Consider the following 24238-nt stretch of genomic DNA (forward strand, 5'->3'; position numbering starts at 1 on the left):
TTTTGTAAATACGTGGGAGTAAAATGAATGTCATAGAATAAGTACTTTCTAAAAATGAGAACAAGTATGGGTACCTCCTTCGACTGAGATTGCCTCCACCAGGTGAAGACGCTACATGTTAACTGTGGAGAAAATGTACACAAATATGCAAACAGATTCACTACCAGCAATTCAGTATTCGTTTAGAGATATGTAGTACTCGAATATGCCCACTAGAACCGCTAGAGAGCAGTCTGACTCCAAATGTATATAAACTGACCACTCGTCTCTATGATTACTGCCCTAAGCCCTAACCCAAAAAAATGTTTGTGTCAATAAAGCTTTTTCATATTGGAAAAAAATGTAAAACATTACAACTACGTTTCCACAAAAACCATTTGAATGGGCGTGCTTAGATCCGTCACATTAGCGCCTTCACCACAGTTCGCGTCAACACATTGAGAAGTGTGCGCTTGATTGCGTCACACCGATATCTTACATTTTAAGTGCTATTCCGGAAGAGGGGGAGGAGGACGCACTGTTCTCAAGGGCCACTCCTTTCGCTATAGTTCCTGGTTAATCTTAGCATAGACCAAGCGAGTGTGTTGGTGACGTCATCACGGCACGCGTGCTGGCCGTTTGGCGCATGCGCAGTGCGGAAGGAGCTGCTGGGCCGCTGCAGAGATTCCTGTCAGCTAAGGAAGCGGCTCGTGGGATCTTGGCTCTACTTGTCTAATCTGTGTGCACTGCTCTTACTCCACTGTCCCCGCTCATTACTGTGTCTAGCGCTTATTTCGTGTCACAGTTAGTGTACCGCTTCTCGCGGAGCCTCGTGCGAGCCGCAGCTGCCGGTGTTTGTGGGCGGCCATGGCCCTGAAGAGGATCCAGAAGGTGAGAACTGATTTTGGCAAGGAAAACGCCCCAATAACACCTTCGCCTCATCGATCTCTCTCTGTTGCCGTAGTCACTCCTAACAGTTATTGACGCGCACACTACGAGTTGTATCACATACTAGTCTTCACCCCCTCCGATTAGTGTATGCGTACCCCATCACTTCACGACTCGCCCCTCTCCTTTTTACATTGACAGTTGTCTCTCCCCGCAGGAGTGATTAATCACGTCCGGCTTGGACAGGAGTCACTCCGTACTGGATCTCTGCCCGTGCCTTGAAAAGGACCACTAGGTGACTAACCAGTGCTCACCTAACCTGCATATTGCAGTTTTATTCCTTACCGACTAGTAAATATGCCCCATCCTCAAGGGTCAATATCAGACTCTTTATAGTTTTCCGTCAACCAGACAATTTACTAAGCCCTTTAAGGGATCACTGCCCCAAACACCTGTATCTATCATCCTCTTGGATCAACATCTATCCTCGCCCTATCGGTATGACTTAGTATATATCCCAGCGATCCCCGTCTGTAAAATGTTCCCAGAGATTAACCCCCCGCCCCGTTTGGTCACCTCGGTTCCCTCGCCAAGTGTCAGTACCTCTCCCACAGGGATCTCAAACTGAGCCTACTCGCATCATTCTGGATCTCTGATCGGACTCCCCTTCTCCTTCCTAGGGTCACTGCCTGAGCTCCAAGGCTTAATGCCTCTCACCTACAAGTATTGCTATCTTACCACTCCCAACTTACAAAGGATTCACTGTGCCTTTGCCCACGTTCAGTTATTATCCACTGCCAGCTGGCACACCACGTTCACAATACCCCTGCCCTTCCCGAAGGGTTACCCCATTACTGCCATTGGTCTTTGTGCCCCATGCTCACTTACGGCGTACATTTTAAGTGTTTGCTGCCACCTCAATAAGAGTTGCACAGCATCAGTTGACCAATTGTTCCCACTCTCCCCCCCCCTGTGGTGCACGCATCCCATATGGATTGACCACCTACACTTAATGGGGCCCCTCATAATTTCGGCCAAGCTATCTTTCTGCCAGTACCCCTGGGTGTTTGTTATATACAAGCTTAACAGAACGAGTGAGTCAATACATTTGCCCCATGGCTCAGCTTAAACCATACTCTTGTTATCTCTGCACCCCATAGAATGCAGCCGTGTGCCACAACAAATTCAATCCAACAGTACATAGTCTTCTACAGCTCAAGACTTCTTGAGCCTCTTATCTATTCACTCACTAATTCCAACTACCTACACAGATTTTCCTCTCCTAATAGTGGTGCGTTTATCATTATGCTCCTTTTTTTAGCCTCTCTGTTTCTGAGCAGTCACCACCACACAGTGAACCCATAATCTATTGCAGCAGTTGAAAAATAAGAACTTGTATTTTCTGTCCCACCCCATGTGTCTTTCTGACAAGCCTCAGTTTCTTTGTTCTCATAATATTTTGCTAAAACGGGAGGGGGGAGTCCTGGGATTCCCTCTACCGGCCATTAGTCCCGGTTTCGAGAGTCTTACCCAGATTCTTTAGTTCAGTCTCTTAAACAGAGGAGAAATATCCATAACACATCAGTCTTTGTCCTGCCCTGGGGCAGTCCAGCACCGAACTGCCAGGCAATTCTCCTCTGACCAAGCGTACCAACCGCAACCTCAAACACCTGTTTTGGTCTGGTTAGACCTCATCAATAGGGTGGAGGTGTGCCTCTCTAAGAGCTGTAAGCCAGGGGTCCACATCTGGATTAATTTAGGGTGAGACCCAAAGTTACTTTACTCTTTATGCAAAAACAAGGAACTTTTGCTACCATTTTAATGCACTTGTCCCCCAGGTGAAGTTTGTCAACTTGAAAGCGCTAATCTCTGTTCTATTGGACTGTATGAGGCTGTTTGAAAAAAAATATCACCAGTACTCTGGAGAGCAGTAACTAGCTTTGTGCCCTCCTATCCAGTGCATCCGACTCTTCAACAGAAGTCATGTTCCCATATGGATCACTATCTGGTAGGCTAGAGTACAAACCTCAAGCTCCCTAATGAGCTTCATCTATAGTACCCGCTCGCCCTACGGATCACTTTTTGGAAGGTATACCATACGCATCAGTCACTTTGACAGACCTCCCATGTTGATTATCTTGTGCCTCTTCCAATTACCTTTCTCTGTCAAGTACCAAAGGGTCACTAGCAGTCGCACATCTACACCAATGCACAAACTTTTTTGGTAACTTCCTCCATTTATAAATATCCATTAGTTGTCTGTGAATCGCAGCTGAGTTTGCCCTCCCAGCTAGGAGGGAGATACTCCCTACATAATTATATCTTTGGTATGCCTCATGATAAGGTCTCTGTTGGGGGATATACTTGTCATTTAATTTACTGTCAGTTTAACAGTAAATCAATTAACTAGGTCTCTTGCATCTGCTCTTTTTTTTTTTTTATTTTTTTTTTTTCCAACCCGCTTTTAGCATTTGCACCCCTTCAATAAAAACATTCATGCCTACAAAAAATAAAGTTGAATGTTTTTTTTCTGGGGATGAATTGGTGATATTAGCTGAAAGAGCCAGTAGTAGGGCTCGCATTTGTTGGAGGCTTTTTAGCTTCTGCTTGTAGTTTAGAAGATCTGGTCAGCTTGACAACAGCCACATGCGTTTGCATGGATACAGTGGTTGTATTGGTGATGTACTGGGCATTGAAGTGGTAAGGTGTTGATGCATATCAAGGGGACATATGGTAACAAGACCTGCCTGAAGATTTATTTGTATTTATCTAATAGAGGAAATGGGTGTTTCAATCAGAAATGCTACGTCAGTAACACATTTTGGGCAATCCTACAAACATGTACCTTACAAAAGAGGGACAGGACAGTAATGAGCAGATGAAGTTGGGTAATACGTTTTGTAATTATTTGTAGAGCAGGGATATCATTTTCTATAAGAAATGACTTGCAGTAACATATTTGCAGATGCATTCCCTGGACGAGTGCTTGTAAAATAGCAGAAATATGAGAGTAAGTGAAGTTTGAAGGTTTGAACAAAGTGGGATATAAAGGAGGGACACATTAAGGTGCATATGATTTGTACAAAAGTAACATTAATTTGCGGGGTGGGGGGTTGGAGGAGCTTCAAACTAAGGAGATGTGCTGTGCAAATAAATAAATGACGTTATTCCGTAGTACTGAGTGCAGCGGGATGGGAGGAGGATGGGGGAGTGGATAAGTGAAGTTTAAGCCGAGATTTGATGAGATCCAATCAGGGCTGGCTTTGATAGTGATGGGCGGCAGGTTCAAATGAAGCTGGGCTAGTAGGGAGAAAGGAGACACGGGGCCATGGGGATAGTGAGGTTGAGTGAAAGGAGCAAGATGGGGTGTCGGAGGAGCAAAACCATTGATAGCGTAGTGAAGTAGAACAAGAATACTTGAAAGGGGAGCGGTTGTGCATGGAGAGAGAACCGCCATGATGTCGGTAGGCTGTAGCGGGGGAGGACCTGGATGTGTTGCAGAAAGTGTGGGTAGTGAAGTTGGGGACTGTCTAGAGGGCGGCAGAAAGTGTTGAAGGCCAATTAGTCATCCCAAGCAGCCAAGTTTGCTGAGCGCTAGAGTATTCATAGATTGGCTAGTAAGAAATGGGCACATTTTCTGAATTTTGAAGGTGTGGCACTGATGAGTTGTAGTCTGAGGTTGCTATCAAAGATGACCCCAAGGCTACATAGATCAGGGACAGAACAAGACAAAGTAGTACAGGAACACGATGTACCCAGGGGAAGTGGTTCTATATTCAGTGGTGCTAGAGAAGAGTAGTTCAAGAAGGGAATGAGGTGCATAATTGTGGGTGCTCCTTTTAAGGAGCAAGAGGTGGGGCTTCATGGCAGTCAGAAAGGAGTGGGTGATATTGTTTTTAGCTGGTGTATTGAGCTCCACTGGTGATGGGCAAGAAGGGAGAAGGAACTAGGGTTCACATTGTGGCCGGGGGGAATGTAGAGATTAAGGACAGTGTCAGAGCACAGTTTGCAGAAAGGAAAGTAAGCTGGAGATCATTTTATTAAGGTGGTGAGCCCATGAATATATATGAGTAGGGCGCAAAAATTGCACTCGCCACTAGCCATTGGCTTGTGGTAATTCACTCTTGGTGAGTAAGAAATTGTGTGCTTTGTGTATGTATAGAATTGAAGTGGCAAGTGACTTTTTATGGGGCTAGTAGCATGTAAATTGAAATGTTTAGACCTGATATAAGGACAAGCAGTAATAATAGAGACCCATCCTAAATGGATGCTGTAAAAGGTACTGGGAACAGAGCAAGGGAGATTGCAAAAGGTGCATATAGTGAAGTTGGGTATTTTTGTCAAGTGTGTTGTAGGATAACTACCACAATAGTCAAGGACCTTGAATTGAAGTAATGGTGAAGATTGAGATCACTGTCAAAAAGAACCCCAGGCTTATCCGTCTTGGGGAAAGGGATATAGACCCAGAAATTCGATTTGGGTTGGGGTTGGAGAGGGCATTGGAGGCCAGGAGGTAGATTATTTCAGACTTGGAGGAGTTGTGTGTAGTGCTATCCAGTGGTGGTTTGGCACAGCAATCTGAGAAATGTATGTTTAGATTTCGTGGGAGCAGTGGGGGCAGGTGAGGGAGGGGCAGGATAGAAAGATTTGAGTGCTCTCCACAAACAGGTGGTAGTAATACCCAAAGGAGGCAATGGGTTGCCCAGGGGAGGAGGTGGAAAGCCAAAGGACAGGGCTTTGCAGAAAGCAAAGGACAGGACTTTGTGGACCCCAACAAGGAAAAAAGTTGGATCAGAAGTAGCTGTGTTTCAAGAGATGGAGCGGTTAGAAAAGTAGGAGGCAATCCGGTCCAAGGTGATATCCAGGATCCCAAAGGCAGCCAAGTGTTCAAGAGGATTAGAATAAAAGGGAGTTTACAATAGTGAGGAGAGGTCAGAAAGTTGGAGATGTGGGTAAGAGCTGTTTCAGTAGAGTGCAGGCTCCGGAATTTGGATTAGAGTGCTCCAGAGGTCATTAGTATCAAGGTAGGTAGAGATCATGTTGGTGTGGATCCTCTCCAGAATTTTGGCAGGGTGAGGGATGAAGTTTAGAGATTAATGGTTAGCTGGAATATTGGGTCAGCAGTGGTTTTTTGAGGATCGGGGCTCAGTGCTACTTTGATGCAGACTGGGACGATGTGGGGGGCGTAGTTTGGGATTAAAGAGGAATGAGGGAGGAGCAGGTGCGGGTTGCAAGTTACTGAACTGTGAGGCAAGCAGGTGCATGTTCCGTTGTGCATTGCAGTTCTACATTGTAGACTTTCTTTTTTTGACATGGTGACCATATCCTTGCTTGTTAGTTTCTTACTCTTACCTTTTTTCCCCTCGGTGATAGTGCATGCACACTAGACTAAGTGGGAACATGTTAGTCCTTTCCCAGTTAATGTTACAGTTCTGGTGCTAATGTGAAAAAAGTCAGCCAAAAAAATGTTGAGGCTTCATTGTACCAAAGCTTCACGGTTCCGTGGACCTACATCAGTATATTTCCTTACCACAAAAAATCATATTTGTGTTAACTTTCCCTGACCTTTCTGAGATGTTGCCAAAAAAACAGGATGCAGGTTTCTGTTTTTTCCCTGTCGAGCGGGTTCTTCTCTTCATCTGAAAAGCAATTCAATGAAAACAGAGCATATAGTTCCTTACTACTTCATAGGCTGCAACCTTTGGTGCTCCAGGTGCTTTGGGCTACAATTCCCATTACCTCTAGCTGGTAAAGCCACTGGTGAATGATTATGAGAGTCCTAGTAAAACATCTGGGGTTCAGGTTGCAGACTACTAAAGAAACCTGCATTTCAAATTGGGATCATAATTAACCTACACAGTGGCAGTGTATCGGCCTCTACCTTTCAGCCAACGTAATTGCTACTTATTTTTTGATTTCCTTCAAGTTTTAGATCAGTGCTGCAATGTGTAATTTCGCTCTTTTTAAAGTCGCCCCTTCTTTGATGTCCCAGATAATGATGTCCCTGTCTTTCTTTTGGGTGTAAGTGATCATGAGCATAACAAGGGGGAAGCGAGTTGGGCGTATCCTGCATGGAAACATTAAAAGGTATACGGAGGGTAATTTTATACTCTTCCCCACCTTACATATCTTTCAACATCCTACCCTAGTAATGCTAGTTGATGCACAGTACTTGGGCACAAGTGCTCTACATTTTGAACATATCATTGCAGGTTTTTCCAATAGTTAATAAATCTGAGATTATATGCATGGGTAAGCATTTGTAGTTGCAGGCTATTAGCCAGGCATAAGACGCTTGGCCCCTGACGAGAATTCATGTTCTCTCAATGCATAGAGCACATCATTTCTTACCAAACATTTTTTTTATTTTTAAAAATCCTTTATTTCAAGCGCCAGTTCCTATAACGTTCTCCAGTACCAGTGGGAAGTGGCAACTCCGTGCACATCTTATTTCCTGGACTATCGGTTGATTCAGTACAGAAAGTGGGCTTGATTCAGTACAGAAAGTGGGCTATCTGTAAATGCACTCTCTAAAGCACGCAATGCTCCTTCGAGATGGATCTGTGCTATGTCTAATGTCTTTAAGAAACTGGGTACCTTTTGATGAAGCTCAGTCTGTACAGTTGGTTCTTAAATGTTATATATGCAAGAAATTGGCACACATTTTATTTGTAGTTCACGTTAAATGTGCAGCATTTAAAGGGGTGCTCCAGCCAAAACGTGCTTTCGTTCGTAATCTCCCTGTACGGGATCTGTGGTCTCTTTTTAATAAAGCTCCTAATACCCCTTTGGGAGCAGGCATGTTTTCTGAAACTGGATTTCCTTTCATGATATATTAGTAATATACTGTCCAACTTATAAGGACATCTAAAAGGTAGATTTTGCACTGGGAAGAGCAAGGTCCGCTTTTCCTTTGACTTAAATTGGAGTAAAATATATTTTTGGTCGGAGGACTTTTTAAAAAAGTTTCTTCCGATTATTAGCATTTGTGGTTGAATATGGCACCTCCTTCCAGAATAGGGATGGTTGATCCACATGATAAGTTATTGTTGCTCGGTTTGAGGCTGCGCTCTGGCATAATATTCGTCACAATGGGATCAGCACATATTAAGCTACAGGGACTGAAGTGGCATGAAGTTTAGCATGGAGGTTGGAGCAACTTCATGTCCTCCTTGATGTCCATGAAATAATCAAATCTTGGCCACTGGGACATATGAGTTCTGTAACGTAATGCTTGATTTAAGCTCTGTAATGTAGATACTGTTGGAGACAGTAACAGTGTATAATATAACATGTATGTATTGAAAACAATTTAGTTAAGAGACGGTTAAGGCAAAAGTTAATCGTAACAAAACACATGAAATTCGGTGGATGTTGTAAGTGATGAGAAACCTAACTCTGAGACCTCCATAATGATTATCCCTCCATTCTGGTGATGTCATTGCTGATTTCATCTGATATATCACCTAAGTGTTAATGGGCTGAGAAAGGTGGTGGGGGGGGGGTTTGGAGCGAAGGGCTCCGAGGTAAGGTTGTCCTCATTTCCAACACATGTCGAATTTCCTAGGTTTTGGTGCGAGAAATGCTTTCACTTTAACTGTCTAACTAAATTTGTCTCCCCCCCCCCACCCCCACAACATTTCAAGGGTTTTGTTATACTGCCTTACCCCACCTGTAGTAGCACTAATTACAATAAAAGACCATGGCCCATGTCCCCATTAGTAGTAAATAACAAAGTCCCATTGGCCCTGGCGTTCGTCCCTGCTACATTTGCACTAGTTGGTGGTGAATGACAGTGGCCCACTAGTCGTGGCCTTCAACCGTGGCCCCTATCCAATTTAGTAATACATAATCATGTCCCACTAGCCATAGCTTTTGTTCGCCCCAAAGGACCTCTTGGCCAATCGCTTGACAAATCAAATTAACGTAAACAGATTTCTATTAAAGTATGTTGTCACTTTGCACCTTTTGCAGTATTATCCGCCCTCCTTTTTTGTTTGTTTACTCCGATTTAATTCCCGCAAAACCTTTGTGCAGGAATATAACTGTGACAACCAATGTGCAGGATTCTCTTACTGTAGAAACGCATCTTCATTGTCTTCCAAGTCCTTATCTCAGTCTACCTGTGCCCAAATCCTCCTTTTTTGCTCTCCCACCCCTGCAGTGAAAGGACCCTCCCTAATATAATTTTTCTATTGTTTTTTCCGTGACACACTTAAATTCCTGCAGGAATCCCATTAGAAAACTGCACTAATAAGAAAAATATCTGATTGAAAAAGGCCCCTATAGCCCTCTTAAGTGTCAATCTCGCCAGTCGATCTATCTTTTCCCAGCACTGAGGTCTAACCGACCCTTTCCCTCCTCCAATTATAATTATGAGCGCTCTTCTTTATTCCGTTACCACTGGATTACTGTAGGGATGGCTTGCATCAAGCAAAAACATGGCAGTTTTTCATTTCTGAAAAACCTCAGTGCTGCATGTGCTTCTAAGACCAGTGGGCCCAAATTCTTGTAAAAGTTCGCATCTGCACTGCTTTGTGCCAAGCTCTTTCTGTATTTTTCTTTCTACGTGTTCTAATTTTTGAGTTGTTTGGGGAATTTGCCCCACGCTTTCCAGTTTGGCAGGGCCCTTGCCAGGCACTTTAAATTTGGAGCTTTTCAGCCACATCCATCCAGCGAGTCAAAAGTTGTTGGCATTGAAATGTTAATGGTTCATAGATTTTTATGCCCCCCCCCCGCCGTATAGAGTATGTATGTGTGCATAGTCATATATTAGAAACAAAGCAGCAGTATCGTTTCTTTTTAGTAAGATGTGATGGTCTGCCCACCTCTAATATTGACTGACTGATAAAGTAACCAAATACCTATTGCGTTCTCATCGAAGGTTTGCCATACAAACAAGTAAGGTGATGTAAAAAAGAAATTGAGGAAAAATGTCTGTCTTCGCCAGTTCAGCTGATATGCATTTGGTGCACTACTACGAAATCACAAACGTCCATAGTAAGTTCAGTACATGTTTCGGCCCTGTTGGGTGCATTTAAAAATATTTCTTGAGGCGATTGACAGATAACAGGCCGTGCCCCATAGTCGCGTGTGATTCCTTACATCGAGTGCAAACAAGGCCTTCTCTGCCTGGAGAAACTGCTGCCTGAAATGTTTTCTGCATGGATTCACTTTCATCCACCAAGAAAGACTATTTTTAAACCTGCCTAGGATTGTGAACAGTCATGGATGGAATGTCAAGCGTCTCGACTTGGGAGGGACTACTGGTGCATGTGGCTGAAACTGCAGACAAGGGAATGCGCTACTACAGTTAAATAATCCTCGTATATTAAAAAAGATAAATATAGCGGTCAACTAACTCTCCTCCATCGAACTGTAGTGAAATGTTGATGGTGGCTATCTACTCTAATCTTGATAACCTGACTAATGTGTCCTCAACTCGGTGTTTTTGGTTAATTTGCCAAGGTTTAACTAAGGCACCATAAGACAAAATTGAGATTAAACCATTCATGAAATACACATTAATACTTTTCTCGCAATCTTCCTAAACGACTAAATGCCCACTCCATGCATTGGTTCAATTTGTAAATTGGAGTTGGGCGATAGATGCACTCTGTATTAACGTTTGTTGTGTGTCCTTAATGAATGTACAATGTACCATATCATTCCTGGTTTGCCTGTTGGTGTCTTAGTCACCTGCCTCTCTTTAATAAGTGTTTTAATCAGCATGCCTGCTGCCCTTGATGATGGAGTCTGCTCATACGTGAACTGTGAACCTTGAGGATTCTCTGGTTTGTAGCTCAACTGGCTTGGCCGGTTCTCTTCCTCTGGAATTTTTGCATGAATGCTGTACCGTAGAGTATCGGGTTGTCCCGTGATTCAGCAGAAGCGCTTGTCTATCATCTGTGCCTACATACATTCCATTGATTTCTCTTTTCAGTAAACGATAAGGTGTTTCCCCAGTTCCTTTTTATACCATGCCCTTTCCTGTCTGTTTTTGGATGCCGGTTGCCATGCTCTGATTAGTGGAGGCTTTATTAAATCTCTGTTCATTAGAGCCCCACTTTCTTTATGCACTTAAAATATGTACTGTTTTCACACTGGAAACCTACTCTTTAGAGTAGGTGTATCTCACTGTCTTTAGGTGGCTTATTCGTTGACCAAACTGAAATCTTATTATTGTACTTCATTGTAATTCGGTTACATAAAATAACCTTACACAATACAACCCTTTTTAAGACACCACAATAACCATAAGTAACAAGTAGTTCATCACATTAAAAGTCACAATTTAACATTTAAAACGGATTCATACCCAATAAAATAAAACCAGCAATCCATACTTCTCATTACATAATACATAAAGCAGCAAAACCTTAAAGCCAAACAAAAGGTCCCATCGTTATGCCAGATTCCCATCATACATTCAGTCCTCACTTAGGCATGAAACGTTCTTGGACATTAATGCAAGGTCCCCCAGACCATCGGTGATTTCCTTTTTAGAAATGCTAACAAGGATACCAAGCATGAAAGTGAATTACTCCTCAAACTATGCCATAGAATTTCGGGGCCAACTGCCTCGTGTCAAAAACGAGAAAAAATAATCTGCCGGTGATTGCCTCGCATTTGAACAGCAAATGAGTTTCATACTTGTCCGCCTTACACAATGTACATGTGTAATCGCATCGGCCAATGTACATGTTCAATCACATGGGCCAATATGAGAATCAATAACTTGCAAAGTCAGAACGATTTAGTCCACTACGAAATAGTCAAGAGGAGGCCTTAAAGATATATGGTAGCGGTTGATTTTATAAAATACCTAGCTTCTGTCTATATCGTCAGATGCGTAAACAATGATAACTCTTGTAGCTGTTGCAAGGACTCATTCATATCCAAGGCCTAAAGACGTTTCTTAATGGACAACAGATTCATGTCACCCAGCCATTCGATTTCCTTCAGATAGTGATTCCATTCCTCTGTAAACATAGTTAAGGCAGGACAGTGCCTACTCCATGTGGCCTCCCTCAGTCTTGCAATGTGTAGACAAGATTTATCTTTTGCCATTTATAGGCCCTCCAGGACCGCAGTCCCAGTTCCAGCCTAATAGCCTCAATTGGAATGTGAGGCGGAAGATTAAGGCTTACACCAAATCTTCCTTTCATCACTCAGAGAAACATTTTTCAATCATAGTTCACAGCCATACACCTAGTCAAACCTTTATTTGACATTTACTGCAAACAAAGTATGGTTTAAATAAAGGTTACCGACATACCCTGCAAATAGTAAAATCTACACTATGAGAGTTGGCAAAAATGCTTTGCAAGCCCTGTTTGAGTGTCTGTAAAAAGGTTAGCTGCATGAATGGCCACAAACAGATATGATAAGGCTCTGAAAACAGTTTGACCAGCTCCCTCTACTGCAGGTCCAAATATATGATCCAATCATAATCGTAGAGCAAAGTGAGCTCTGGAGGCCAACTACAGTGTACAGTTTTGCAGTCGGTCTGTAGATGTACAGACTGGATGACACTATTGATCGCTACTTTAAGTAAATTTCAAGTTAGCTTTGTGTAGTCATTATGTAAAAGACTAAGCAGAGTGGATGGCGTAGCAGGCACAGAACTGGGCAAACTAGGCAGAATATTGTAAGAAGAAATGGAGATGAGGTTCGCACTCTGGTTCCCAGTCATATTTACCTGCTAAAGCAACAGTTGGAGTCAAGAAAACGTTTGGAGAAGACTAACAATCATCAGGGAGACTGATGGAGGAGAGTTGGTTCCTAGTCATCTGCATTGAAACAATTGTGCGACTACATGTACCAGAATCATTAGAGATTTTAATGTGAATTAACCAGACCTGAAAAGGAAAACAGCCTCCCTGATGATTGATAGTCAAGAAAACGCTTGGAGGCGAAGACTAACTGTTGCTTTAGGAGGTAAATCTGACTGGGAACCAGAGTGCGTGCCTCATCTCCTCCATTCTTTTAGGCAGAATATTGTAGTTTGCGACCATCTCACTTTCAGGGTAGCGGGTATAAACTAACATGGTAAGATAGAACGTCAAGGAGTATGGGATCAGTTCATGGGTTGAGCACCAGTTGCAAGCTGTATGTAACCAGACGGCCACAGGACTAGGTCTGCCATCAAAGCATTTGACTGCATGGTCATGTACATTTTCAAAAGTGTCCACTCATCGATATGATGCATCTTTCCCAACAAAATATTTAGATTTACACTTCACTGTAAAGCATGGAGACAATAGTGTTTTACAGTAGCAATTCTGTAATTATGCATTATGTAACCTATTGCATTTTTAGAAAAGGAATTGAAAGTTTTTGTTTTTTTATGCAAAAGGCTAACACATACTGGTCTTTGGCAGACAGGTTACAGTTCACTTAATAACAGTATTATCACGATTCATTCTGGTTTGCAATTATTTGAAAAATAAAATGTGCGTAGCACTCCCACACAGGTCATGTGGCACATGAGTGAAGGGGATGATTACTGGTGCACTCTCTCCATTAGCCCCTTTGAACGTGCAATGAACAGAGAAAAGAGGGTGGAGAGTGCTCTGAAGGCAAGAGGAATGCAGGGTGAGCTGCACTTTCATTGAACAGGGTAACTTAAATAGCTAACTTTGCTACACAAGTGCCAATTTAATTAGCAAACCTACAGTATTGCATAGCAAATTGCTCCGCAACACTGCTTATTTTATGCCTTGCTATACTAGAGTGGCTCCCTATTGCTCGGGCAAGATTGCGGATTCAAATTGTCTACGATGCCAGCACGAAGAGGGGACCTTTTTCCACACAGTATGGGAATGCCCACATATCCAACAGTACTGGCAAAAGTGCTGTGACATGCTTATGAGAGTCCTGGGGACATGTAGTTCCTAGATAACCCACATTTTTGTTATTAGGAGTGGAAGGGGAAATGACACGGTATGAAAAAGCACTCTTCTCAACCACGACATCCCTGATCAAGAGAAATATAGCGAAACTATGGGGATCTGATGTACTACTGCAAGTTGAACAATGTATTGCAGATGTAAATGTATGTATAGCAATGGAACAGAGGGTACATAGGGCCAGATGTTGTCCGGAGAAAGCCGGGAAAATCTGGCAAAAAGGGGAAGATGCTGAGTGATTTACCTAACTTGCCAAACATGATCAATGTATAAACCAAAGTAAAGCAATGGAATGTTGCTGCTGCAAACAATATATTGTGTTTATTGTGCAGGGTGTGGGATCCAATGATCTTTCGTATGATTGTTGTTATAGTTTGACTCCATCGGAGTCCACTGTTTTAATGTATATCATAAAAAATCCTAGAAGATCGAACTACACCAGATATCTGGTTGCCATAAGGCATGAGTATAAAATGTCAGGTTGTTGGTCGACCCTCTTTCTTTTGGTATTGCTCCAACCCATTCCGGCATCCAGCAGCCCTCTTCTATCGATTGTGTGTATTGGGAGTATATTGGGCCAGCGGCTTGGGCATTAAGGATCTCCGGTTCTTCTGGGGCGGGGGCGTGTCTGAGGTGACCAATTTGTGCTCTTTTAAAAATGTCCTTGCCTCCATTAGGGTCATCAAATGAGTGCCATTGTCTGTCCGTTTGAATGTTCCAGACTGCTGGAAATTTTAGGTAATGGGGCAGGTCAGAGTCTTGTAAGGCATCAAATATTGCCTCTTCGTTGCCTCGCAACCACAATGCAGTATTTGTTAAAGATCCAAACGGTTGCCATGTCCAGTTGTACGGTGCTCATCGCACAATATGCCTTCAAGATGGTCACTTTAAGTTGGCAATTGAAGAGGCACAGTGTGATAATTCGGGGTCTTTCGCCGACTTGTGGTTTGGTAATAGGTGCACAGTGAGCTTGTTCGATGGTAAGGCTACCTGGGTCAGCTAGGCTCAACTTGTCCCGGAAGTCGTACAAGAAAGCTTCAATGTCTGGTCCTCAACCGTCGTAATTATTAGTGTATTGAGCGCAGACCTAGCTTCTGGGTAGCAACTGAGCACATCACAAATCATTGGGTGGGGGGTGTGATTGATAAGTGAAGACAGGAGCTAACATGGGAGGGTGGGCAATTTGTCAGCATGGGATCTGCAAACAGGCAGGGGAGGAAAAGGTGGGAAGCAGATCACCCAGTGCACTACTGAAAGGCTAGTGCAGTATTTTTGTATTTAAGAGGGGCAGAAGCGTGGGAACAACGAGGGCCTGGATGGCTACTGATTATGTAGCACATTTGGTTGTTATTGATGTAAACCTTAAAGGTCTTGGAGACAGACTGGTGAAAAGCCTCTGTTGCAACCAAGTACACATTCACCCCCAATTAGTTAATGTTTTGTGTTTTCTCCATTTTGAAGTCGCATTAAAACACAAGTTCATATTGTACCAAGGACCAGGCCATTTGTTTCCAAGATGCACTTTTATGAAAAAACTGGTAATCCACCAACTTCAGTGTAAAGATCTAAGAACATGCTTTCCTAACTCACACGTTGAAACAAAGTATTACCATCCCCTCCCCCCTCCCCCAATGGTGAGAATAACTCTTTAAATATCAGAAATAAAGGTAGTTATGTTTCCTCTGGCTGGAATGTGCAGTTATATTTCTAGGCAGGTTCTGGAGTTTTCTAACTAAAACGATATGTTTTTGTATGTACTTATCAACGTCACACTTCCCTTGTGCTCTCGTACATTGCACAGTAATGCCCGACCTTCCGTTGGCAAATAGTTTTTCTGGATTGTATTTTTTTTTGGATACCAATTTGGTCAGCCCCCTTGTCTGCACAATCCAATGATATTCCACTGAGTTACGTTTGTTTTATTTTCTTGGCGGAGGAGGGGACACTAGCAAGAACTAAGTTTGTGTTCCTCCTTGTATTTTATTGCTGTGGTCCATCGCGTAGGGGGTGTCTGATGGGGAATAGGGAACCTAAACCCTGCTTTGGCAAATAAGCCCATTGTCAAAAAAATGGCTCTGAATACTAAGCTGTCAAATTAAGTTTATCAAATAGTGTAAAGGCTATGGCAGTTTGCCCAGCTCTGAAAGGGTTAGGCAACTTCTCTCCAGCCCTATCTAGTAGTATGATGGCAAAACATCTTTGACCCCTCTGTCGTCCCCCTCCCTGCTCCTCCTCCAATCTGAAATGTCATCTTGCCTAGTACGATAGTCACTTGTTTTGTTCCTCTCCCTCACCTCTTGTTAATCTCTGACTCTTATCAGAAATGTTGTCAGGCCTAGTGCGGTAGTCGCCTGTCTGTTTCCCCCTTCCTTCCTATCTGTGTTTTAGCTTTTGCACTATCTAAAATGTCGTCAGGTCGAGTATGATAGTTAATTTCACGTTCTTGTTGTTCATGGCCTGTAAGAATGTCAGTATTTTTCCTTGTTCCCTCCCTTGCCATGAAGCGCTTAGAAACACATATATCATATCCTCGACTAATATGACTTCAGCTCATCCATTTTCAGAGCTTTGAGTTGGTCTCGGACATAAAAGCCCTATTAATAAAATATGCACAGAAAAGAAAGTAGCTGTAGCAGGTTGGCCAGACCAAGCGTGCAAGGTATTTTACTGGTAATGGAATACTCACTGTTTGATTTTTCAAAGACGCTTTAATTGGGTTTATGCACACAAGATCTCTGTATATACTTCCCATCCAGGTGGGTTGCTTTGGCCCGCCAGTTTTCCTCAAACTGTTTAGCCTACTGTGTGCTCTGTATACATTCATGCAGCCCTCCTGCCAAAGGTGTGCACGACTCTGAGTTACCTTTCTCAGAGAGCGGTCACTTTGCAATCTTTATAATTGTGCTTTCCTAGAGTATTGATGTTACCTTTCCACCTGATGAACATGCTGTTTGTCACCAAAAGAATTTGTTTGAGAGAACTGAAATGGCCCCTCAGTGCTTTGAAGCTCTTCTTCCATGTTACTAGCAACACTAGCGAGAAATATGGGGCAATCTACAAAGCCTGTAACGAAAGTGGGTTCATTTCAATTTCAGAAAACCTATTTATAGTCGTTTTTCTATGGACTGGCCTTGACTCTGTGGTGGTAATGTGCAACCTGTGCCATGTTTTGAAGTTCAAGTTTGAATATTTTTCAGGCCTGTACGTAGTTCATTGGTAGGGGCTTATGGACGATAAGGCTTTTGTTATGGTATTTGGAAGTGGTGTGTGTGTGTGACGTTTTGCAAATTATGATTTTCGGTACATTCTTCTGATGGGCCACCTTCTAGATAATAGCACAACTGCTGGAAACCGTCGGTTGAACACTCTGGAACTTGGAATATTTCAACTATAATATGTGACTGTGGTAAGTAGCTTGGTGGGTTGCATGCTTGTTGCTGAAATTATGTTGCATAAACTACAGACTCCAGCAAGGCTAACCTATGCTTCTAAGGAAGAGCAAATACATATTGCTGAATTGTGTGATTTGACACCTTATTCGCACCGTCTCCCACAGACAGAACATTGGGATCAGACCCTTCCTACTGTGCCACACCTTGGCCTCAATCACAGTTCTTGTAGACCCAGTTTTCAACCTTCCATCAAGCTATGTCCTCTTTCTTGATCATGGAGAGCAATGCTGACCTAAAGGTTCCTCAGGTGGTCATAGCTCCGATACCTACGGTAGAATAGGGTTCCCCTCCAGTGCATCCCACCCCACTGAGACGATCCACCGAAGATGATCGAGGGGATGTAACGCACCCTTTGCCCAACTTGGATCCAACAACTCCACCTGTATGTCGGGGACGTTTTAAGTCCTCTTGCTCCTCCGAGACTTTCATTGTGGACTTGGCAGACAAATTCCAGAAACTCATTCGAAGGATCAGTATACCGATAGACAAATGTGTGGACTGGGACTAAGATGACGCAACATCTTTCAGCTAAGGAGTTCCACCTGTTAGTGCCAAGCGGATGGTAATGATGGGCCTACCGTTTCCATATAACTCCCACAGGGGTTTACAGACATTTTATTGCAGCTGGATGAACTTAAAGTATGCACATACGTGGTGCAGACAACTGTGATTAGACTATGCCACAAAATGGAAACCAAATGATGTATGGTTTAGGGTGAAAAGTTATGCCCGATGATGCACCAACCCGCTTGATCATTTGTGGTTGTAGCCACCCTTTCAAAAGCCAAGTCACTGGCCAGCTCCATGTCCAACATTCTTTCAGGATCCGTTTTCTTTCTTCCAAAGTGGAGGTCCCAGCTATTACCAGGACACATACGGCAAACCCATTGGACCCAACGCCATGGAAGATGCTGAATAAGGGAATATAACATGACCTCTTCCTAAGGACAAGATGGCGTATGCAAGTAAGACCTTAGATTGGGAGAGAAGGGTAACTTTCAAGCTACTAGCCAGCATTCAAGTCAATCGTAATCTCCATTTTACACATGGAGACAGCGCAACATTTCTTACTTGCCAGGAGTCAAATATAACTTGCCAATGAGTAGTGGCGAGTGCAAATTGTGAGACCTCCCATAGACCTAGAAAGGTTGTTGTCGCTAACTTTAGCGGTCTTCATTTAAGATGAAGCAGAAACGCATCACCTTCAAGTGGATGGGGATTTCAGTTCGAACTGCGGTCAGTCGAAAAAGGGAAGCGAGACAGACCTCTCCCAAAATGAAATGCAGTCCTCTTCGAAGATTTGCTTCAGCATGGATGACCAACATCTTTGGCTCGTCTTCATGTTTTACTAGCTAATTGGGATTTTTACTTCATTTTGGCACTAAAGACCAGTGTCTAGAGCAAGAGTGTACAGCTTCTGGGCAAAGGCAAAGTCCAAACCTGTTCACTTTCCTTCTGAACCGGTCCTGAATTCTAGGACTATTTTCCCATGTGGACCCATTACATAATTTTCTGAACAGCTCTGTGAATTCTAATATTTCCATGGCAGATTGGGGAGAACCATTTATGGATGCATTGTTTAAGCCCAACAGGGTTGGACAGGAATGCAATTAATTTCTATTCATAATGCATGTTCTTTGTCTCCAATCTATGGATCCAGTGACAAGAATCCAGGAAAAGCTTCATTCTTTCGGCTCCTGAAATATCTGCCTTCTCTCCAGATAGGCTACATAAATAAGCTGCCCTTGTTTGGTTAGGAAACAAGAGTTCTGTGAGGAGCCAGGAATGAGACACAGACACAGGACTCATGATGATTGGCATCACCTTTTTATTAATCCAAAAAGGGGTTGGAAAATGCCTAACTATCCCTAAATCCAAGAGATATTTCCCTACATCAACCAAAACGAAGTCTGTCAAGTGTCGGATGTCCAAAGCAAAAATGTCCTGTGTCCGAAATCCCAGTACATTCTCTATGGTGTAAAGGATATTGCCTTTGCCTTTTTGAAAGTGCACAAATGTTCAAGTTCAACAAAAAGGTATAACTTCAACCAAAAGTTCAAGTGGATAATGTTCAGTTACAAAGAGGATGACTCCCTTCCTCAGGATTCTCTCCACCAAAACAAGGATTCAAAGAATAATTAAGTTCTTGATGGCCCAAGAGGATCACTTCTTTCTCTTGTGTTGCAATTAATTCCCAGGGAAATGACTCCATTCCCCAGGCTTTTTTTTTTTTTTTTTTTTTTCACCTTTCCTACTGTTCAAAACTTAAATCTTCCTTAGGATTCTCTTTCCAAGATAAAACAACTTGGGTGCAGATCCCAGACTTGCACAACACCTGGTATACTCCCCTGCCATCTTCTTTCGTACAGTTCCTTTACCCAATTTGGGTGCGGATCACAGATCTTCAAAACACCCGATATACTCTCCTGCCAGGACTTTGTTGCAATCTTTCTCAATCAGGACAAGGGGGGGTGGGTCTTCCCCAAGTTACTTTATGGCAAAGTACTGTGAAGATGACACTGATTCCAAAGAAGATTATTCTCTTCCCTACTCTTGGCAACCAATTTACTCTTTCAGGGTCTTGTTTGCCGCAGTGCAGCATGTCATCTGATGATGCCTGTCCATCCCTTTTGAGGGTCCCCTGCCCTCGTGCTCCTACCTCGAGTATCCACCTCCAGGGTCAAGATCAGATAGCGATTGCCGTCCCCTAAGCCACATGAAGAGAGGCTGCTTCTGGGAGGACATCATATTCATCACCGGGCTCTGTGCAAGTAGTCCAGGGTCTTGCTGGGGAATTGGGCACTAGAATCCATGATTCCCGAGAACAGGTTGACTTCGGCATTCAAGATCCGACACCTTATCGGGGAGGGGGGGGCAGAGGTAGTTCGAACAGGCAAGGGAATTTAATCCAATTTACACCAGCTACAACATATGCCTTTGTAGCTGCAAGTAATCTCTGGGGGACATGGATGACTCTTCAATTTCCACACTTGCCAAGGCCAAGCAAGTGGCGCGCCAGATGCTTAATTTGGCTTAAGATTGCGTGGATATCGAATATGTCCAATTGTAGGTGTACAAAGGACTGCATGGCTCCAGACTTTGTGTTCACCAAGAAGACCAGAAGAGAGCCCTGAACTTGGTGTTTGAAAGAACTATTTTAGACCTACGACTGACCCAAGTAACAAAATGGCTTTCACCCAGCACAAATTCTTTCCCCAACTGGTTTGAGGATGCCATGAGTAATGCAGTCTTCAAAAGTTTTGCTCTTCTGGTCAGAAGCGCAAGCAGTCCACCGCCTCCAAGGGCCAATTCCAAGCTTATGGGGCAATTCAATTTTGTTAACAAAAAAAGAAAATGCACAAAGGAGATCCTTGTGGCTCATTCCAGTCTGTGCCCCTCTTGGGAGGGGTCTCGCCATCTCTGAACCCTCTGCACCTCAACAGTGTTTTTTTTTTTTTTTTTTTTTAAATTTGTTATAAAGAAACCAGGAGGAAGATGCAGGTCTCCTAGCATGGACACAGATTAAATAGCACAAATACATGGCTAGAACCTATGAGGATAGTCGACAACTATCATAGATGAGCACCTGTGCATTCTGTGAGGCTGCTAAAGCATGTATACAGGCGATGGATTAAAAGCAGCAAGGAATACACACACATACCATAGCATTGGTCAGGGGTCTGTACTTTCTGGCACTTGAGATGCTTGCACTGCAACTCCCATCAACTATAGCCAACATAGTGCATGGTGAGGGATCATGTGAGTCGCAGTTCCAAAATGTCTGGACAGCTGCAGGTTGAAGACTGTTGGGGAGTTTTACTAATGTCCACCTATGGTAGAGAAGACTCACTCCTGTGTTCAGCGCTCCAATTCTCCAATTCTTAGGTTTGACCTGGACTAACCAAAAAGGTTTGGTAGCTATGGCTGGGCATCCAGGCTCCGTTTAGGAGGGAACGGGGGCTGTAAGTAAGTTCAAAGCACTCGGGCACGCCTGTAGTCATGAATACACTTATACAGTATATTTATACAAATTTGGCTATTATAAATACTAAGGCAACTAACACAATATTAGAAGCTAACACAGCTACTGGGAAGTACTTTTTAAGCAGCCTATACTTAAGAAGTCCAACCCTATCTGGGGATAAGGGTCTCGAAGCCTGAGGAGGCACTGGGGCCCCTGGAAGACAAAGGAAGACAGACTGTTAAAGTTGTCAAAATAGCAAGTTTCTTTTATGTTGCCGGCAAGTAAAGTTTTTAGGTGAAGGGTGGGTCGGGGAGGTCTGGCAGATGGTCAGCTTCTCTGCATGGGACGCCCAGCAGATATCCACGATACTGGCTTGTTGTGACTCGACACAGGCTTTGGTTTAGTGACCGTTGGTGTACAGCAGACCTCTCTCTCTGTTTCTCAGTCTCCGACTTGGAAGGGGAGACGTCTCAGTGGGATGGAGTCACTGGAGGTACAGCAGGATACTCACAAAATTTCAGCCAAAGCAGAGTTTCGGGAGACCATGCACAGCAAAATTGGTCCAGGTCCCAGGGTATTGGGAAATTTCAGCTATGGATGGTCGTAGCTCTTAGAGGGACGACTCAAAAATGCAGGTTGTCTAGAGACTGGTTGATACCACAAGACAGGGTAGGATGTCGTCTGGTCTGGATGTTCCCTGTTGGATCAGAAGAGGAGGCTGGAGGTGTAGCGGTTACTCAGTAGTCCTTGGGGTTCGCTGGCGATGGCTGCAGAAGTCCTTCTTCCTCGAATTTATTGTTCCGTAGATCAACTTTTTTTGCTGCTCCAGGACCCTCAAAACAGCTGGAACATCCAATCGCCATTCAAGCCATACATGCAAATCAGGGGGCTGGCTGGTTCAGAAGGAGAGCCAGCCTCCAAGTTCAAACTGGGCCCAGCCCGCCAAAGACAAAAGAACTATGAAGACCTCCTCCAACCCAGCACGGCCGAAGAGGGCTCAAGAAAGGACAAGTCATCAAGAGTTGTCAAAAAAAGACGGGCACCATTTTAGTGAAATGGTGGCTCATGTGTCCCTTACTGCAGCTGCAATAGCAATCTGCGTGTACGTTTCACTAAAAATAGGTACAAAACATCCCCTGCCACCAGTCACTCGGATGAAATTGTCACTGTAACTAGAAAGTTAAAGGAGAAGTGGAAACGGGATACCTAGTGTCCCCTCAGCCCTCCACATAAGTTAGGGTGTGCTTATACGACAAAATAAATTAGGATAAAAAGTCTCCCCTATGCTTGGAAACAGTAGTTATCACATGAAAAATGAAAAGGGCTGCTGAAAGAGCTCTCAGCAACACGGCACAGAAAGTGCTGCAATAGTGAATTGCAGATGCCTTAAAACGCGGAGGAAAGCATTACTCCAAAAAGAGATAACCAAAAGGTTCCCAGAGATGGAGTAAAAGACTGAGTGAGTGGGGAAAAAGGTTCCCATCCAATCAGAAGAACTGATCAAAAGTGCTGGGGGACTCGAAAGTGTGGAGAATATTGCACAAAAATGAAAATCTACCTAACACAGACCCCTTACATAGATGGATGATATCTGGTTTCCAAGAAAGGTCACACATACCAACATGGACTGGTATTAAAAAAGGCTTGGGGTTTCTAACTGAACTGGTGTTGCCCTGTGTGGTAGAAGGAACATCACTTTGTGGTGTGGAATATTTGCATGATCACTAATTCTATACAAAGCAACGCTATAGTTTGGTAAAACTAGGTTTGTTTGAAAAGCATACCCTGAGAACTAAATCACTATTGGTACTGTGCAAGGATTGTCAATTATGAAAGGTTGGCCACAGTTCAAGCACTTTGGTTAAGGGGTGAAACTGGGATTTTGGACAACTCTGCATGTATGCTTTTGACCACATTGTTTTCTAGTTCTTGTCAAGCAGTAATGTCCAACTATTTATTCATGTTTTGGCTTTCAAGTACTAGAATGATGCTCGGTTTTGTGGATCTAACTTGGAAAGAACAATATTCACACGATAAACATGACAACATTTTAAAAAGAAAGCCCTTTTATAGATTGCCAGCTAAAAGCAGCATGATTGTAACTTTTTCTTCATGAATGGAATATATATGTACCAGAAAACAAATCGATGCCAGCCTAAAAATTCCCATTTAGGGTTTACTGCAGAGTTTTAAAAATTGAAATGCACACAATAGACAGACCTGCAGATTGCATTATTCTAAATTTCATGAATGACAAATATGCTGACCTGCAGAAATGTTGCCAGAGAATCCCATCAGAAACTAAGAAGACAAACCTTTACACAGAATATGGCAGCCTATACAGTGACATAAACAGATCTGTCCGGGATTCCAGTGTTGTCTGGCAAAGCCGGGATAAAAGTTTCATTGTTTCCAATTTGACCACCTAACCACTTACTCTGGTGCAACCCTCTTAAGGATGGACCATGCTGTAGACCTGCACGATATGTTGTGGGTCTTTTATACTGTGCACATCATCACCGTAATGGTATTAAAGCACTAAGCATTGTTGACATAGAGGCGCGTTGACCATGCCCAATGTGGCTGCCACACCATGGTCTGTGGGATGAAAAGGAAACTGGGCCAAGGAGAGTGAGAAAAGTCTGAGACAAAAACGTGCAGACTCAACATGTTAGAGAAATTAAAACTGAAGGGTTAGGGTTAGTGCTTGTTGGAATAAATGTATAATTTTCAGTGTTTTCAATCGCAAGAAAATCTAATTGAAAGAAGGGACGAGAGCTTCCCTTATTGGCAAGTAAAACGTTCACGGGGCCGTTGGTGGTATTTTTTTAAGTCATCTTTTGGATGCATTATGGCCTTCAGTTTTGCTCAAGAATTCCTCTGCTTTGTTGGGTTTACTACCCGGATATTCCTATTGGATTCCTGCTTGCTGGTAGCCAGAGGCGGTTCTGATAATGCAGGCACTGCTAACTGGCAGTGTGCAGAATAAAGGCTGGGGAATCTAAAGGAGAGTTTCACAAAATGATCTCCATCCCAAGCCATAC

The 24238-nt window shown here is 43.3% G+C and overlaps 1 protein-coding gene across 1 annotated transcript in view; it reads left to right on the forward strand.

Annotated features, from left to right (window-relative positions):
- The first annotated feature begins 505 nt into the window (after positions 1-505).
- Positions 506-24238, forward strand: part of UBE2D4 (ubiquitin conjugating enzyme E2 D4) — a 679089-nt gene continuing 655356 nt past the window's right edge. The window contains exon 1 of the mRNA XM_069618939.1: positions 506-870. Coding sequence (XP_069475040.1) covers positions 847-870 — 24 coding nt within the window. The 5' untranslated portion in view covers positions 506-846. The remainder of the gene's footprint in view (positions 871-24238) is intronic.

The sequence above is a fragment of the Ambystoma mexicanum genome, chromosome 10 (assembly GCF_040938575.1).
Source record: "Ambystoma mexicanum isolate Mex_15411 chromosome 10, UKY_AmexF1_1, whole genome shotgun sequence".
In the NCBI taxonomy this organism is placed as follows: Eukaryota; Metazoa; Chordata; class Amphibia; order Caudata; family Ambystomatidae; genus Ambystoma; species Ambystoma mexicanum.